This window comes from Phyllostomus discolor, chromosome 4, assembly GCF_004126475.2.
Source record: "Phyllostomus discolor isolate MPI-MPIP mPhyDis1 chromosome 4, mPhyDis1.pri.v3, whole genome shotgun sequence".
NCBI classification, from domain to species: domain Eukaryota; kingdom Metazoa; phylum Chordata; class Mammalia; order Chiroptera; family Phyllostomidae; genus Phyllostomus; species Phyllostomus discolor.
The window spans coordinates 45,704,147-45,722,849 of NC_040906.2; the positions used below are offsets into that span (position 1 = coordinate 45,704,147).

General features: G+C 43.9%; 1 protein-coding gene and 1 long non-coding RNA gene across 3 annotated transcripts in view; one reads left to right on the forward strand and one right to left on the reverse strand.

Moving 5' to 3' along the window:
* Window positions 1-10,118, forward strand: part of TTN (titin) — a 270,387-nt gene extending 260,269 nt beyond the window's left edge. The window contains 6 exon segments of the mRNA XM_036023238.1: window positions 99-5,857; window positions 5,986-6,142; window positions 6,811-7,502; window positions 7,599-7,752; window positions 8,363-8,665; window positions 8,807-10,118. Of these exon segments, the coding sequence (XP_035879131.1) occupies window positions 99-5,857; window positions 5,986-6,142; window positions 6,811-7,502; window positions 7,599-7,752; window positions 8,363-8,665; window positions 8,807-9,102 (7,361 nt within the window). The 3' untranslated portion in view covers window positions 9,103-10,118.
* LOC118500066 overlaps window positions 1-11,693 on the reverse strand; it is a 54,461-nt gene extending 42,768 nt beyond the window's left edge. For both annotated transcript variants that reach the window (XR_004902590.1, XR_004902591.1), the window contains exon 1: window positions 11,289-11,693. This is a non-coding gene — a long non-coding RNA (uncharacterized LOC118500066). The remainder of the gene's footprint in view (window positions 1-11,288) is intronic.
* Window positions 11,694-18,703: the final 7,010 nt, after the last annotated feature.

The window sequence follows — 18,703 nt, forward strand, 5'->3', positions numbered from 1 at the left end:
ATGCTAGATGATACATTTTTAATTGGAAGGGGGCTGTTGCACTTACATAGTGTTAAGTATTGCTAAATTATATTCTTTTTCCTTCTATTCTGATACAGTTCCAGCTAGGATACACTTGCCTAAAACTCTTGAAGGCATGGGAGCTGTTCATGCTCTCCGAGGTGAGGTGGTCAGCATCAAGATCCCTTTCAGTGGCAAACCAGATCCCGTGATCACCTGGCAGAAAGGACAAGATCTCATTGACAACAATGGCCACTACCAAGTTATTGTTACAAGATCTTTCACATCACTTGTTTTCTCCAATGGAGTGGAGAGAAAAGACGCTGGTTTCTATGTGGTCTGTGCTAAAAACAGGTTTGGAATTGATCAGAAGACAGTTGAACTGGATGTGGCTGATGTTCCTGACCCACCCAGAGGAGTCAAAGTTAGTGACGTCTCACGAGATTCTGTCAACTTAACCTGGACTGAGCCAGCCTCCGACGGTGGCAGTAAAATCACCAACTACATCATTGAGAAATGTGCCACTACTGCCGAAAGATGGCTCCGGGTAGGGCAGGCCCGGGAAACACGTTACACCGTGATCAACTTATTTGGAAAAACAAGTTACCAGTTCCGTGTAATCGCTGAAAATAAATTTGGCCTGAGCAAGCCTTCTGAGCCCTCAGAACCAACCATAACCAAAGAAGATAAGACCAGAGTTATGAACTATGATGAAGAAGTAGATGAAACCATGGAAGTTTCCATGACTAAAGCTTCTCACTCTTCAACCAAAGAACTGTATGAGAAATATATGATTGCGGAAGATCTTGGGCGTGGTCAGTTTGGAATCGTCCACCGTTGTGTTGAAACATCCTCGAAAAAGACATACATGGCTAAATTTGTTAAAGTCAAAGGGACCGATCAGGTGTTGGTAAAGAAGGAAATTTCCATTCTAAATATCTCAAGGCACAGAAACATCTTATACCTCCATGAATCATTCGAGAGCATGGAGGAATTAGTTATGATATTCGAGTTCATATCAGGACTTGACATATTTGAACGCATTAACACAAGTGCTTTTGAACTTAATGAAAGAGAAATTGTAAGTTACGTTCGCCAGGTCTGTGAAGCTCTTGAGTTCTTACACAGTCATAATATTGGACATTTTGACATTAGACCAGAAAATATCATCTACCAAACAAGAAGGAGCTCCATCATTAAAATCATAGAATTTGGTCAAGCCCGTCAGCTGACACCAGGGGACAACTTTAGGCTTCTGTTCACTGCCCCTGAATACTATGCACCTGAAGTCCACCAGCATGATGTTGTCAGCACAGCCACAGACATGTGGTCACTTGGAACACTGGTGTACGTGCTGTTGAGTGGTATCAATCCATTCTTGGCTGAAACTAACCAACAGATCATTGAGAACATCATGAATGCTGAGTATACTTTTGATGAGGAGGCATTCAAAGACATCAGCCTCGAAGCCATGGATTTCGTTGACCGGCTGTTAGTGAAAGACAGAAAATCTCGCATGACAGCATCTGAAGCACTCCAGCACCCATGGCTGAAGCAGAAGACAGAAAGAATCAGGACTAAAGTTATCAGAACATTAAAACACCGGCGTTACTACCACACTCTGATCAAGAAAGACCTCAACATGGTTGTGTCAGCAGCCCGGATCTCCTGTGGTGGTGCAATTCGTTCTCAGAAGGGAGTGAGTGTCGCTAAAGTTAAAGTAGCATCCATTGAAATTGGCCCAATCTCTGGGCAGATAATGCATGCAGTTGGCGAAGAAGGAGGATATGTCAAATATGTCTGCAAAATTGAAAATTATGACCAGTCTACCCAAGTGACCTGGTACTTTGGTGTCAGACAGCTGGAGAGCAGTGAGAAATATGAAATCACCTATGATGATGGAGTGGCGACCATGTACGTCAAAGACATTACCAAATTCGATGACGGTACCTACAGATGCAAAGTAGTCAATGACTACGGTGAAGACAGTTCTTACGCAGAGCTATTTGTTAAAGGCGTGAGAGAAGTTTATGACTATTACTTCCGTAGAACCATGAAGAAAATGAAGCGCAGAACAGATACCATGAGACTCCTGGAAAGGCCGCCAGAATTTACCCTGCCTCTCTATAACAGAACAGCTTATGTGGGTGAAAATGTCCGGTTTGGAGTGACTATAACTGTCCACCCAGAGCCTCGTGTAACATGGTATAAATCAGGTCAGAAAATCAAACCAGGCGATGATGACAAGAAGTACACATTTGAGTCTGACAAGGGCCTTTACCAATTAACCATCAACAGTGTAACAACAGATGATGATGCTGAATACACCGTGGTGGCAAAGAACAAATACGGCGAGGACAGCTGCAAAGCCAAGCTGACGGTAACCCCACACCCACCTCCAACAGACACAACCTTGAGACCCATGTTCAAACGGCTCCTGGCAAATGCAGAATGCCAAGAAGGCCAAAGTGTCTGCTTTGAGATCAGAGTTTCTGGCATCCCCCCGCCAACATTAAAGTGGGAGAAAGATGGTCAGCCACTGTCCCTCGGGCCTAACATTGAAATTATCCACGAAGGCTTGGATTATTATGCTTTGCACATCCGGGATACTTTGCCTGGAGACACTGGTTACTATAGGGTCACAGCCACAAACACAGCTGGATCCACCAGCTGCCAAGCTCACCTCCAAGTGGAACGCTTGAGGTACGTCAAACAAGAATTCAAGAGTAAAGAGGAGCGTGAACGACACGTACAAAAGCAAATTGACAAGACACTAAGAATGGCTGAAATTCTTTCTGGAACAGAAAGTGTACCACTGACACAGGTAGCCCAGGAGGCTCTGAGAGAAGCTGCCATCCTTTACAAACCAGCGGTGAGCACCAAGACTGTAAAGGGGGAGTTCCGACTTGAGACCGAAGAAAAGAAGGAGGAGAGAAAACTCCGTATGCCCTATGAAATACCAGAGCCACGCAAGCACAAACAGACCGTCATAGAAGAAGACCAACGCATTAAGCACTTTGTGCCTATGTCTGACATGAAATGGTACAAGAAGATACGTGATCAATATGAAATGCCTGGGAAAATTGACCGAGTGGCACAGAAAAGACAGAAGCGCATCCGCCTTTCAAGATGGGAACAGTTCTACGTGACGCCTCTTCCCCGCTTCACGGATCAATACAGACCTAGATGGCGTATTCCGAAGCTGACCCAAGATGATCTTGAGATGGTGAGACCAGCCCGCCGGCGTACACCTTCTCCTGACTATGCTTTCTACTACCGACCTAGAAGGCGTTCTCTTGGTGACATCTCAGATGAAGAATTACTCCTTCCCATTGATGACTACTTGGCCATGAAAAGAACAGAGGAAGAGAGACTGCGTCTTGAAGAAGAGCTTGAATTAGGTTTTTCAGCTTCACCCCCAAGCCGAAGCCCTCCACGTTTTGAGCTTTCTAGTCTGCGTTACTCTTCACCACAAGCTCATGTCAAGGTGGAGGAAACAAGAAAAGACTTCAGATATTCAGTATATCACATCCCAACGAAGGCTGAGACCAGCACGAGTTACGCAGAGCTGCGGGAACGGCACGCCCAGGCCTCGTACAGGCAGCCCAAACAACGGCAGAGGATCATGGCTGAGAAAGAGGACGAAGAGTTGCTTCGGCCGGTTGCGACCACCCAGCGTCTCTCAGAATACAAAAGCGAGCTTGACCACATATCGAAGGAACAAAAGTCTAAAAAGAAATCAAGACGACAGAAAGAAGTGACAGAAATTACAGAAATTGAGGAAGAATACGAAATCACAAAACGTGCTCAAAGACAGTCATCGTCCTCTGCGTCTAGACTACTGAGACGACGGCGCTCCCTGTCTCCAACTTACATTGAATTAATGAGGCCGGTGTCCGAGCTGATCCGATCCCGTCCGCCGCCGGCTGAGGAGTATGAAGATGACACAGAAAGAAGGTCTCCTACTCCAGAGAGAACTCGCCCACGTTCCCCCAGCCCCGTGTCCAGTGAAAGATCACTCTCAAGATTTGAGAGATCGGCAAGATTTGATATCTTTTCCAGATATGAGTCCATGAAAGCTGCTTTAAAGACTCAGACGACATCAGAAAGGAAGTATGAAGTTTTGAGCCAGCAGCCTTTTACCCTGGACCATGCCCCACGAATCACACTGAGAATGCGCTCCCACAGGGTACCCTGTGGCCATAATACACAGTTTATCTTAAACGTTCAGTCTAAGCCAACTGCCGAAGTTAAATGGTACCACAATGGTGTAGAACTCCAGGAGAGCAGTAAGATCCGTTACACCAACACAAGTGGGGTCCTGACCCTGGAAATTCTGGACTGTCATATTGATGACAGCGGAACCTACCGTGCTGTGTGCACCAACTACAAAGGGGAAGCTTCTGACTATGCGACCTTGGACGTAACAGGAGGGGATTACACCACCTACGCTTCCCGCCGCAGAGACGAGGAAGTCCCCCGATCCATTTTCCCTGAGCTGACAAGAACAGAGGCATATGCAGTTTCATCGTTCAAGAAGACATCTGAGATGGAAGCTTCTTCTTCGGTCAGAGAAGTAAAATCCCAGATGACAGAGACGAGGGAAAGCCTCTCCTCATATGAACACCACGCATCTGCAGAAATGAGAAGGGCTGCCGTAGAAGAAAAGTCACTGGAAGAAAAATCCACGCACAGAAAGATCAAGTCCACTTTGGCAGCCAGGATTCTAACCAAGCCAAGGTCCATAACTGTCTCCGAAGGAGAGTCCGCGAGGTTTTCTTGCGACACAGATGGTGAGCCAGTACCAACTGTGACCTGGCTGCGTGGAGGACAAGTGATCGGTGCTTCCACCCGCCACCAAGTGACAACCACAACCTACAAATCGACCTTTGAGATCTCTTCAGTCCAGGCTTCCGATGAGGGCAGCTACAGCGTGGTGGTGGAAAACAGTGAAGGGAGGCAAGAAGCACAGTTTACTCTGACTGTTCAAAAGTCCAGGGTTACCGAAAAGGCTGTGACATCACCACCAAGGGTCAAATCCCCAGAGCCCCGGGTGAAATCCCCGGAAGCAGTTAAGTCCCCAAAACGAGTGAAATCCCCAGAACTGGTGACTTCTCCCCCAAAAGCAGTATCACCCACAGAGACAAAACCCACAGTCACAGAGAAAGTTGGGCAGCTGCCAGTCTCTGGCCCGCCCAAGGTAGCTCAGGCCCTGAAAGCAGAAGCTGCCAAAGACATCGTGAAGCTGACCTGTGCAGTCGAAAGTAGTGTATTATGTGCAAAAGAAGTCACCTGGTACAAAGATGGCAAGAAACTGAAGGAAAATGGGCACTTCCAATTTCATTATTCAGCAGATGGTACCTATGAGCTCAAAATCCATAACCTCACTGACTCCGATTGCGGAGAATACGTTTGTGAGATTTCTGGTGAAGGTGGAACTTCCAAAACTAACTTGCAGTTTACGGGACAGGCCTTTAAGAGCATCCAGGAGCAGGTGTCAAGCATATCAGCAACTAAGAAATCAGCTCAGAAAACTGTTGAGTCAACAGAAACCAAGAAAACAGCTGAGTCTACAGAAACCAAGAAATCAGCTGAGAAAACTACAGAGTTGATAGAAACCAAGAAATTGGCTCAGAAAACTGCTGAGTCAACAGAAATCAAGAAATCAGCTGAGAAAACTGCTGAGTTGACAGAAACCAAGAAAACTGAAACAAAAGCTCCTGAGCCAATATCCTCAATGCCAGTAATTGTTACTGGGCTGCAGGACACAACTGTTTCTTCAGACAGCATTGCTAAATTTGCAGTGAAAGCTGCTGGAGAACCCTGGCCGACTGTCATCTGGACAAAGGATGGAAAGGTAAATAGTTCATAAATGTCCTTTAATTTTTATCTTCCCCAAAATTAACCTTTTCCTTCATCCTCATCTCCCAAATAAAGTTGAAAATTAAATCACTTTTTAAAACTCAAATATCTTGCATTCTACAGGCTATCACACAAGGAGGTAAATATAAACTCTCTGAAGACAAAGGAGGATTCATCTTAGAAATTCATAAGACTGATACTTCTGACAGCGGGCTGTATACTTGTACAATAACAAACTCAGCTGGATCTGTGTCCTCTAGCTGCAAATTAACCATAAAAGGTAGGTTGGCTTTGGTTCCTACCAACCGTTTTCAGAAAACGTTTCTACACACTCCCTTACACACCCATATGCACACACAAGAAAGTATTATCATGTTTCCAAATTCCAGAATACCACCTGTACACAAATTAGCATATGCTTTTATAGACACATAAAAATTACTTATTAAGTACCTAACTGTATGTGGAGTTACATAAAATTCTTTAGGGCCAGCCCCTGCTCCCAGGAATGTTTAAAGTTAAGCGAATATACAAAATGGTACTTTTTCCTTAAACCTTCACTTTTGCTAAGTTAATGGAAGAGCTTTACCAGTTTTCCCAATTAAAATTAGTTTGCTGTATCTCAATTGACTAAACCATCATTCATTTTTAATTAATCAAAACACACACCTCTCCTAAATTCTTTCACTATTGTTTTCAAGACTTTTTTTCCCCTAAGTCATAAGAATCATCTTCAGTTCCGTTTAGTTTAAAGAATCACTACACTGATCTCAAAAGTCAAACATGGCAGTTTTCCAAGACTGGGACTGAGAGTGAATCAGGTGTTACCGACACTGCATGCAGAAGTCAACATTTTTTTTCCTTTGTATATTGTTCATGTGCAGAATCTAGAGGATAGGGTGGGGTCTCTTTCCAATTAAGCTTGCCTTACAGAGATTTCCCTTTTAGCTGTAAAAGACACTGAGACACAGAAAGTATCTACACAAAAGACTTCTGAAATTACATCCCAAAAGAAGGCAGTTGTCCAAGAGGAAATTGCCCAAAAAGCCTTAATTTCTGAAGAAATCAAGAAGTCAGAGGTGAAATCTCAAGAAAAGTTAGCCCTCACAGAGGAAGCTTCGAAGGTTATGATTTCTGAAAAAGTCAAGAAATCAGAAGCAGCCTCCCTGGAAAAATCCATTGTCCATGAAGAAGTCACTAAAACATCACAGGCATTGGAAGAAATCAGAACTCAAGCTGAAATTAAAGCCTTTTCCACGCAGATGAGCATAACAGATGGTCAGAAAGTGACTTTGAAAGCCAACATCGCTGGTGCCACTGATGTGAAGTGGGTACTGAATGGAGTCGAGCTCACTAACTCCGAGGAGTACAGGTACGGCGTCTCCGGCAGCGACCAGACCCTAACCATCAAGCAGGCAAGTCACAGAGATGAAGGGATCCTCACCTGCATTGGCAAAACCAGTCAAGGAATTGTCAAGTGTCAGTACGACTTGACCTTGAGCGAAGAACTCTCAAACGCACCAGCCTTCCTCTCACAGCCCAGGTCTCAAAATGTTAACGAAGGACAAAGTGTCCTCTTTTCTTGTGAAATCAGTGGCGAGCCCTCCCCTGACATTGAATGGTTTAAAAACAACCAACCGGTAAGTTTTAACTATGAATTTATTATCGAAGAAAATTTTAAGCACTACACCTACTCCTGCAGAGCTCAAAGAAACACTTATTTTACTCCTCTTTAGATTTCGGTTTCTTCAAATGTCAGCGTAAGTCGCTCCAGAAATGTATATTCTCTGGAGATCCACAGCGCATCAGTAAGTGACAGTGGGAAGTACACAATTAAGGCCAGAAATTTCCGTGGCCAGTGTTCAGCTACTGCTTCCTTAACGGTCCTTCGTAAGTACATCTTTGCCATTTTCGTTATTTGTTAAGGCCTTTATGTGGGTTTTTTTTTTCTTTTTTGTTTTTTGTTTTTTGTTTTTAGTTTTGGCCTTTGTTTTCTGAGCCTAGCAAACTCAGGAGCCTCGTTAAATTCCATGGGCAAGAGGCACAGGCCTCCTGTGTAAATTCATTCTTCCCATCAGTTTCTTCACAGCTCAACAGAAAAGCATGGACAACTTAACTTTCTCATTCTTCCCATAAGTTTCTTTATAGCTCAACAGAAGCATGGACTAGTTAACTTTCAAAGCAAAGTTGCCAACTGCCCTGTTACATCTATTTTCAGAATGCACAATATATAAATTACCTTCCATATGCCTAATCATTTTTCTCCTAGTGATTCTAGTACCTGCATGTAATGTGATGATAGAAACATAAGGAATCGTTTCTTGGAGACACTGAGCTAGCTCTTGACAAATGTATGTATCGATGTATCTGCTTATGCTTCCACAGCAAATGGGGTTACGTTTCTGTGTGTGTTTAAGTTTGCCATCTCTGTAAGTCACTGTCGGATGTCACACATTAACCAGATGTCATTGATGTTCACTGTATCTGCTATGCTCCACAGCTCTAGTTGAAGAACCTCCCAGAGAGGTAGTATTGAGGACAAGTGGCGACACGAGCTTGCAAGGAAGCTTCTCGTCTCAGTCAGTCCAAATGTCTGCCTCTAAGCAGGAGGCGTCCTTCAGCAGTTTCAGCAGCAGCAGCGCTAGCAGCATGACTGAAATGAAATTTGCAAGCATGTCCGCCCAAAGCATGTCCTCCATGCAAGAGTCTTTTGTAGCAATGAGTTCCAGCAGTTTTATGGGAAAATCTAGTATGACACAACTGGAAAGCTCAACTAGTAGAATGCTTAAAGCAGGCGTACGAGGTGAGCAATAAAACTACTGGTAGCGGTAGACAATCTTAGTAGCGTGGGCTAGTTCTTTAATTCATACATTTCAGTAGAAAGCAAATCATTATTTTTTCCACAATCCTAAAACTTTTTTGTTGTCATTGTTGTTCCCTAAAGGAATTCCACCTAAAATTGAGGCTCTTCCCTCTGACGTCAGCATTGATGAGGGCAAAGTTCTAACAGTAGCCTGTGCTTTTACTGGTGAGCCCACCCCAGAAATAACATGGTCGTGCGGTGGAAGGAAAATCCAAAGTGAAGAACAGGGGAGATTCCATATTGAAAACACAGAGGACCTGACGACTCTGATCATCACGGACATACAGAAACAGGATGGTGGAGTTTACACCCTGAGCTTAGGGAATGAATTTGGATCTGACACTGCTACTGTGAATATAAATATTCGCTCCATATAAGAGGGCCTGCGCTCTCATACTCATCCTTAACCTTTCACAAATGATTCACATGGACTAATCTTTCTGATCTGTAAATATTAAGAAAAAAGTAGTTTTGTATCAACTTCAATGAGTCAAAGTTCAAAATATGCATTTCAATCTTTTCTAATTGTTGACCTAAGAATATTATACATTTTCTAGAGACATGTACATACTGTATATAGCCGGATTCACGGTTATAAAGTTTTGTACCTTTATTTTATGACATTTTACAGTGTAACTTTGGAAACTAACTGTTGGTAGGAGAAAGTTTCTCATGGGACGAATACCCTGCTCAACACTTAACCAATCTTTGTGCCTCAACATAACGTTGATGTCTAAGTTTGCCTCAGCGGGTTGAGAAATTCCCCGTTGAAGACGTCCTAGTCACCTAAGAGATCGTGCTGTGCACATGCCCTGCCTGTGCACCAATACCTGCGGAATCAGAAATGTAAGGCATTGGTGATGTTTGCATCTACCCTCCTGTAAGCAACACTTTAACGTCTTACATTTTCTCTGATGATGTCACACTGAAAATTATCATGACTTAAATGTTACCAGAGCAAAGTGTAACGGCCAGCACTTTGTTCGCTCATTTCACACCGCCTCTGACCATAGAGAGTGCCTGGGTAGCTTGGAAAAGTAACATCACCTGGCCATCCCCTCATTTAACCAAGCTGTTCAAGCGTTCCTATGTCAGAGCGGTGCCCACTCTTGGAGGTCATGGGGTGCAGCCAACGCCTTCGTGTGGTAGTTCTAAATTTAAATTACCCTGAGAAACTGGGGCAACTAAGCAATGAGCCGCAGCAAAAAAAAAAAAATAACAACAAACAAAATCAAGCTGTCGTTAAACTAAAAGCAACAACGTTACTAACTGCCCAAAATATCAATTTGATATAGTTCTTTTCATGCAAGTATAAATTCAGTTGTTAGTTATAATTGTTGGACCTCCTTGAGATAGTAACAACAAAATAAAGCAAGCTATCTGCACCTCAAAATGTGTGGTTGGTTGTTTTCTGTGAAATTCTGGGGTTGGGAGGTAGTGCCATCACAAATCACAGGACACATCATAAGATAAAGCATCTCAAGTTCAAAATAGCCTATGTTCGTAAGTTCATTAAATATTTAAATTATTGTGCTGAATGTATTCAAGCATTTTTTAAACATAGGTGTAATTCTCATGAATAAATTTATCTTCAAAAGTTAATAAAACTTCCCCAAAATAATAGATAAAATCTTCTAATCTCATCAAAAAAAAGTATTGTTATGGGAGCCGATTCAACTAAATCTATGAAAGATGCTAAACATCTATAATATCTTGCGCTGAACACCACACAGACCACAAAGATGGACAGGATGCTACAGACCTTGCCCCTCAAGGAGTGTGGTGAAGAGAAAGTGACAGCCTCAAGGCACAGGATTAATTTTGCGCATGACTACTGACCACAGCAGCTCCAAAATGAGATAGAACAAATAAAGGCCCTAAAATCTAAAAACCTTGTTTTAAATGCTACAGCATCACGCTATTTAAAACAACTGGTCTATACTGGTCTATACATTATAATAATAAAATGCCTAGTGCCAGAAATATCTGTATTTATCCACTTGCAATTATAAACCTATAAAGTTGATTCTTTGCCCAAATTACCTCCTAAATGTAAGTACAATTTACAAATGTAAATAACAGTACAATTACTTCTAATCGTAAGTGCAAATGACCAAAGCTTAAGCAAGTGTACTGTCAAATTTTATTCTCCAAAAGAAAACCTTGGGTCTTCAGTAATTTATTCAGCAAGTACTGTCTTAAGACAGATTCCCTAAAGCAGAATATTTGAGGCATTGCTATCAGGAAAAAATGGAGGGAGGGAGGCCAGGCAGAGGAAGAAAGGGAAGACTGAACGCGACCTCAGCAGGGGCTTCAGCCTGATCCTACAGAGGGTGGTGGGGTTTGGGGAAGTAACCTCCCAGGTGAGGTCGGGGTGGGGGGTGGGGGGCGGGGGCTTTGGCCACAGCAATCTCTGCAGACTGGGGCAGCTAAATAGACTGTACCCCAGAAACAAGGTCAGGTACACATAACCTGGGGGAATTCGAGGTGCCAACAGCACCCACACTACACCATCTAACAACTTGAAATGCCTATTCTTACTTTAAAGTGAGAGAGGCAGGACTTACTGATTCCTGAGGATGATTCCCAGCACTGACATGCTAATATTTAAACAAGTCCTGTCCCTGATTGAGGTGCAGTCCCTGCTGATGAGAATTTAAAACTGAAAGGATTCCGCACTTCCGTGGTCGCAATTCCCAGGCTCTGAGATCCTGAGTCGCCCAGGGAGAAAGGGGCGGGGAGAAAGGGGCGCGGCAACGATCCACCCAGAATGGAGGTCGTCCCTACAGGCAAAGCCTGGCGGGAAAGCACAGGGACTGGAAACGCGGCTCCATTTGGACACGTGGGCCCAAGTGAAAGGATTACCTACGGAGGATCCTGGAAGTTCGTCAGAGGCAGTGCAGCCGTAACGGACGAGAACTCCTACGGGGGTCACCAGGCATCCTCCTTTCCCAAGCTTCTCGGAGACTAGTGCTCCGCGCCAGTGTGGGTGGTGGGATAGGCGTGGGGGGGGGGGGCGGTTCCTGCTCCACCCCGCCCCACCTCCAGCGATTCTTGTAGTTTACCCGCATCACTATTTTTCCAATTCAAGCCACCTTTTCTCTCTCGGTGTCTGCTGGGGGCGACAGAGAGCCGCAAGCCGGGCTTCCTTGTTCCAACCAATCCAAGGACAAAACCCATGAGAAATCTTCACTCTCCTCCTGCCCGTCTTTTTGCTGAATCCTTCCTGTCTTGTTTTATAAACCGCACAGCCTGGCTGCATGACAGGCAGCCTAATACAGGAATAACACATCCTCACTCAAAACCCAGAGTAACAAGCTGAAATCTAGGATTTACTAACTTGTGTGACCTGGGACAGGTTGCTGTACTTCTCCCTTCCTTGATGTTCTCATCCACAAAATGTAAATAACAGCAGCATTGACCTCACAGGGTTGTTGTCAGGATTCAAAAAGTTACTCCACATGAAACTTTTAGAGCAGTGCCTGGCACAACCCTGAGTAAGCACCACAGTTAGGGAGCAGAGAAGCAGCATTTTTGAGGGGAGGGAGAACAGGGCTCACCATCACTCGATGTGTTCGCTTGCTAGGGCTGCTGAAGCAAAGTACCACAGACCATAGGGGCTTATACACAGAAAGGCTAGAAGTCCAAAATGGAAGGGTCAGCAGGGTTTGTTCCTTCGGAGGGCTGTTAGGGAAGGAGCTGGTCCATGCTACTGTCTGGCTTTTAGGTGGTCACCTTCATGTGCCCACAGCATGCTCCCTGTCTGCATGTGTGGGTCCCAATTCCCCCTGTTTAGGACACCGGCATATTAGGATCTACCGTAGATTTACCTTATTTTAACTTTATGACCCGTGTAAAGACTCTATCTCCAAATAAAGCCACATCCTGAGGTACTGGGGACCTCAATATATCACTTGGGGGAGGACACCGTTCAACCCATAACACTAGATGTGATAGTCATGGGACAACACACTTTTAGAAGTAATTTGATGGGTTTTTGTAAAAGATGAATTTATCATTTCTGTTCAATAGTGTCTGATTATGCCAATGAACCACACAGAGGTAGGGAGGTAGGTAAATCAGAAACAGTAAAATAACAGGCTAAATCGGCAGTCTCCGTTGTGACTAGTTGAAGGATAAAGTTTTATGATTGTGTCCCAGGAAGAGAAAGTAATTCATATGTTTATTCTGCCTCAAATGTAATTTTGAGAAATTCAGGCAGAGGAAGTCTAGTTGCCTTGTAATAGGAGAAAATAGTGTGTGCTAGATACACAGAAGGACTTTTGAAAATAGATTGGCCCATCAATTTTTATCCTAAGGTTATAAAAAGTGGATACTTAGTTTTATGTTTTTGTTATGTCTGGGTCAATATTTCCCAAACTCTTCCTAAGGATGTTGGTAAATGCTCTGGGGTGGGGGGTGGGGGGAGTGTTCCACAGCCAAATAAACTTAAGACTTGTACTTCTTTTTTTCTTTTTATTTCATCATTCAATTACAGTTTACATTTAGTATTATTTTGTATTAGTTTCAGGTGTGCACCATAGTGGTTAGAAAATCACATACTTTAAAAGGTGTTCCCTCTGTATTTTCAGTACCCACCTGGCACCATACATAGTCATAACAATATTACTGACTACACTCCCTGCACTGTACCATATGTCCCAGTGACTACTTTGTCACTATCAAGTTGTGCTTCTTAATCCCTTCATCTCTGTCCCCCAGTTCCCCAGGCCCCCTCCTCTTTGGCAACCATCAGTCAGGACTTGGGCAGGGTAATCATACTCCTTTATGCAGGACTACTCAGAGCCTTTGATGAGCTGGCACGGGTTGATTTTCCAAAGAGATAACACAGTGCTCCCTGATCTTATCTGATGATGCAGCAGTTCTCGCTGGTGCCGTACACGATGCAGGCTGAGATGGGGGACAGAGGACAGAAATATGGAAGGTGTGAAGAGGGCTACCTCTCAGTAGAAGGAGTAACTGGATTATCACCTAAGAAATGAAAGTGCTATGACTATAAAAAAAAAAATCTAAAGTGTGTGAGAGCACATGGCCAGGGCATCCAATTCAGTCAGAGACATGGAGAACGTCAGGTTAGAGGAAGCTGCCTGTAAATGCTGTGACCTGCAGTGTGGGGTGAGGAGGTGCAGGACGAGGCTTTCAGGCGGAGGGACCTTTGCACCTGCAGGGGTCTGGTGACAAGGGAAGGAGAACAATACAGTCAAACAGAATTAGAAAAAAGAAAGGTTAGTAAGGCTGGTGCAAGAACCTCTGAAGGGCTGGCTGGTGAGAGGCAGGGCAATGTCGCCAGAAGTTTCATGTATCATGTTACAGACTTTGGGCTTTTCCCTAGGAGATAAGTTGAACCATGAAAGAGATCCAAGCAAACTAGTTACTTGATCAAATTTTAGTTTTACAAAGTTTTTAGCTATTCTGAGAAAGCTGTGACATTTATTTGTCATTCTGCATCAAAGGGCTTATTTCCTCCTGCGGGACACCACTCAGGAAGGAAGACTTCACCTACCACCAAACGTCTAGCCCACAGTGGCCCTGTAATTATAGCTTGATAAAGGCAGGCTGATAGACTCTCCAGGCACAGGAAGAGGGTGGGGGAGGCTGGGAGGGGCCCCTACCGCCCACGCCCTGCTCAGGGGCACTGCCTTCTCTGCGGAATTGGCAGTGGAGAAGTGGGCGAGTCTGGCACAGCAAGCCAAGTTCCCCTGAGGATGTGGTGTCAGGAAAGTGGCTCTTGGAGACAACTCCCCATTCACTCCTGCTCCATTTTAAGAAAAGGTAGAAAGCAGGTAAGAGGAGGGAGCAGATATACCAATGCTGTCCATCCAACCTGTCAGGGGTTCCCAGAAAAAGATAGCATGCCCTAAAAGTCAGGATTCCAAACCAGAAATGCATGCTTCTCCTAGGGTCTTTAAAAGTCTGAGTTCCCTGAGGTTATGTCCATGTCTATTTTCTTAGGTCATGATTCCTAGTTTTCATTTCATTCTGAAAAGTGCAAGTGATTCCGAAAGTTTAAGAAATATTGCCCCCCATGCTTCAGAGAAGGAGCAGACAGACAGATGCCTAAGCCATCTGAGCAATACCTACTCACGGCTCTCCATAGAAAGAGGCCGTTGGGAGCTCCACACTGGAAACCCCGCCAGGGCTCTGAGGCTCCGAATTCCTTTCCTTCTGCATCCAGCAGGGGCTGCTGTTAATGAGCCTCGTGGGGGTGTGTACCTGTCTAAGGGCCCTTGCAAACCAGCAGAGACTCAAAGACAAATACTTCTTGCTGAAGTCCCTGTGTTATAGAGGCAGTCCCTAAGGATGTGGGGGAGGGGGAGAGCAGTTCCTAGAGATGTGGAGGGCACCCTGTTTGCCACCAGTCTCGGCCTTAGAGAATAACAGGGGGACAGAACTCTTCTCTGTAATTGCAGTGCATAGAAGAGGCCAGGTACTGTTGACAGCCGGCTCCATCTGAGGCTACCGTAATGTTTGTAGATTGTCGTCAGGTGAGGCACACAGGTACTCCTCATTCCCCAACCGGCCCAGAGAAATATGGGGGTTAGGGGGGCGGGGATTTTGCCATCCCATCTCCACTCTCACTTTTCGGCCTAGAACTCAAATAAGTTGATGAGAAGGGACACCACCTGGCCCATCAGCCTGAGACCGGATGGGAGGCTGAAAAGCCCTGTCCTGATAAACGGATGGACCACTAAGGGGAAGAGAATGAGGCCTCTAATGGAGACATCCACCGGAAGGAAAGCTGAAAGTGGCGAACAGTGAGCTCCATGGTCTTCGCATAACAGGCCCGTCACACGGTGAGCAGCAGAGCTACAACTAGAAGCCAGGTCTCCATGTGCCAGTGTGGTCTTGCCATCCTTTCACGACACCAAAAACCAAACCCGCTAGAGAGTGAGTGTGCAAGAGCTCACTGTGCTGGGAGGTGAGGGTTCTGTTCCACTTTCGGGGTCGCCAAAGCTCCGGGGCAGGGTAGACAACATCATCCGTTCAGGCCACGCCCCATAAAAAGGCCCCTCAGTTCCCGCTTAGCCAGTCCCTCCTCTCTGGAAGACAAGGCCAGAAATGCTGAACCTTTATTGGCCAGGAAGTAGGGTGCTTCTCTGCCCCCGCATGTCATGTCAATGGCCAGGGGTGGGAGGGCCAAAAGCTTCTGTAAAGAACATTACAGGGCTCTAAAGAAATTACAGGAAAGAACCTCCCCCATGGTCCGGAAGGAGGTATCCTGACAAAACAATCGTTTTGATTGTTCCTTGATCCTGGGTGGTGCTGAGACAGAGGGACGCCAGCCTCACGCTCCCGGATGTTCAAGGTGGGGACCACCGCCATGAGGAGGGAGGTGTGCGAGGGGGGGGCACTCCGTAGGCATCCAGAGAATGGGGTGCATTTGGTTTCATGTGTTTCTGTTTGAGACTAGGATGAGTAAATGTCTGACTTAAAATGAAATCTTTTTAAAAGAAACTGTCAAAGTAAGGACACATGTGAAGTGTTCTTGCAAGGATTATACCTTTCATTTGCCCGTAACACACAAGGTAGCTGTGAGAAAGAATTCAGAGCACAACCTTCAGCCCAGTGACCATTCTTTTGGACCCTTTCTTTCCCCGAGTTAGGAAGAGTGGAGTCTGGTGATGATGGTGACGGTGCTGAGCCTCTCTTCACCTGTGCTCCACATCAATCACCTGTAGCTATCAACCTGCTGATGTGCGCACACAGTACTAGTTTCATTTTCCATCCCTGTACGAAAACGTCATGACTTAGGACAGAAAACCACACAAGGAAGCAAAAGACAGGGTGTATGAATATGGACATTTGCCCTAATATCACCTCCAACAGTGCTCCTCAGAACTGAAAGAGCAGAGGAATCACCTGGAGATCTTATTCAAATACAGAATCTGTTCAGCAGATCTTGGGCAAGGGCCTGAGATTCTGCATTTCCTACAAGCTTTCAAATATAGCCGATGCTGCCAAGCCTCGGACCATGCCATTAAGGACCTGGAAAAATGTTCAGCCTTTCAGGCTGTGAGATGATGGCCCCAAACTTCAATGCTATATATACATACCTCTTCTTAAATATGTTTTCACCTCATTCACTGGTTCTCACTCAACCTTGGCTCCCCATCCAAGTTACTGGAAGCTTTAAAAATAAAATGCTAATGACTGAGCCCTGGCTGGTGTGGCTCAGTGGACTGAGTGCTGGCCTGCAAACCAAAGTATCGCTTGTTCAATTCCCAGTCAGGGCACATGAGTGGGTTGCAGACCAGGTCCCCCACTAGTGGGCACACGAGAGGCAACCACACATTGATGTTTCCCTCCCTCTCTTCTGCCTACCTTCCCCTCTCTCTAAAAATAAATAAAATCTTTAAAAAAAAGAAAAAAAGATTGATGACTGGGTCCCACCCCCCACCCCAAGATTCTGCTAGGGTTGATCTGAGTCAGCCTAGGCATCAGTAAGTTGAAATGATCCCAGGGGATTTCTGATATGCAGCCACTGTGGAGAACCCCTGACCTAGTCAAATAAAATGATCCACTTAATGTTTCCACTTAAAGGTTCAATATTACTTCTATCTTTTCTCACATTGTAGCACTAATTTTAATTTAGCCATCAGAGTTTGCATTTAAGTGTGCAGCAAACCATTTGTCATTGTTTTCGTTAAGTCCAGAGTTATCCCTTCCTTAAACTTTCAAAACACATTGTACTTAAATTTTTCTCATCAACATGGCAAATTTATTAACATTTTTCCCCACACTGTTGACATGGCTCAGTTTTATTGATTTATAAAATTGCTACAATACTTGAAACAAGCAAAGTTTTCATATCAAAAATATAAACTACACCTTTTGGCATTTAAAAGAGAAAAAGGAATACTCACAAAATAAGTATACATATATTTTTGAATGAAATTTATTTTTCCCCTGGAAATAAAAATCCTACTCTAAAAATGTTTCCAAATTAAAGTGCTTAGTTATATCAATTTAAAACCATATTTTCTATTAGGTTACTTAGCTTATTTAGAGATTAGCTTTTCCATCAATTTCAGTATTTCCAACTTATTTAACTTCTAAAGTTACAAACTGTTCATTTATATACCCACAAACTCGCTGTAAGAACCATCATATATATCAGTTATGACTAACCAAAAATAAAAACATTTAAATGGCAAAAAATGTTTATGTTTTCAATAATATTTATATGAACAGATAGTTATTTTGAAACAATCGTATTTTCTAATGCTTGCTCAGTCATGTTGAAGTTAAAATAATAGTTGGCATGCAAATGTGAATAATAAATAAGATTCAACTAAATGATGAAAATTTAGAAAAGCCAATTATAGCTAAGATATTCAATGTATCTAAACTATTAAAAATAAAGCAATAAGTGTTAAATGCACTCAAGAATTAGGAGCAAAGGTGAATACTAGCAACATAGCACTTAGTTAAGTGGTCAATGAATATTAACTGAACAAAAATTGTTCAGAAAGGTTAATAAACATATAAGCAACCCTAATGAAATGCCCCCCTGAACTCACCACCATTCTTAAGTGATTTTTTTTCTTTTCCAAAACAGTCCACCAAATATAGAGATATTAAAGAGGCTATTTATGGGGAGGGGCACTCTGTAATCAATAAAAAAAGGAGAAAAGAGACCTGGCTGGCGTAGCTCAGTGGATTGAGCTCGGGCTGCAAACCAAAGCATCGCAGGTTCGATTCCCAGTCAGGGCACATGCCTGGGTTGCAGGCCACGGCCCCCAGCAACCACACATTGATGTTTCCCTCTCTCTCTCTCTCTCTTTCTCCCTCCCTTCCCTCTCTAAAAAATAAGAATAAATAAAATCTTTTTAAAAAAGGAGAAAAGATAAAGTGAAAAGAAAAAAGTAAAAATAGGAAGAATGGGAAACATTCATATGACTTTCTCTTTGTCTAATTAGGGATAATATTAAAAAGCTCTTAGAAAATTACTTTTAC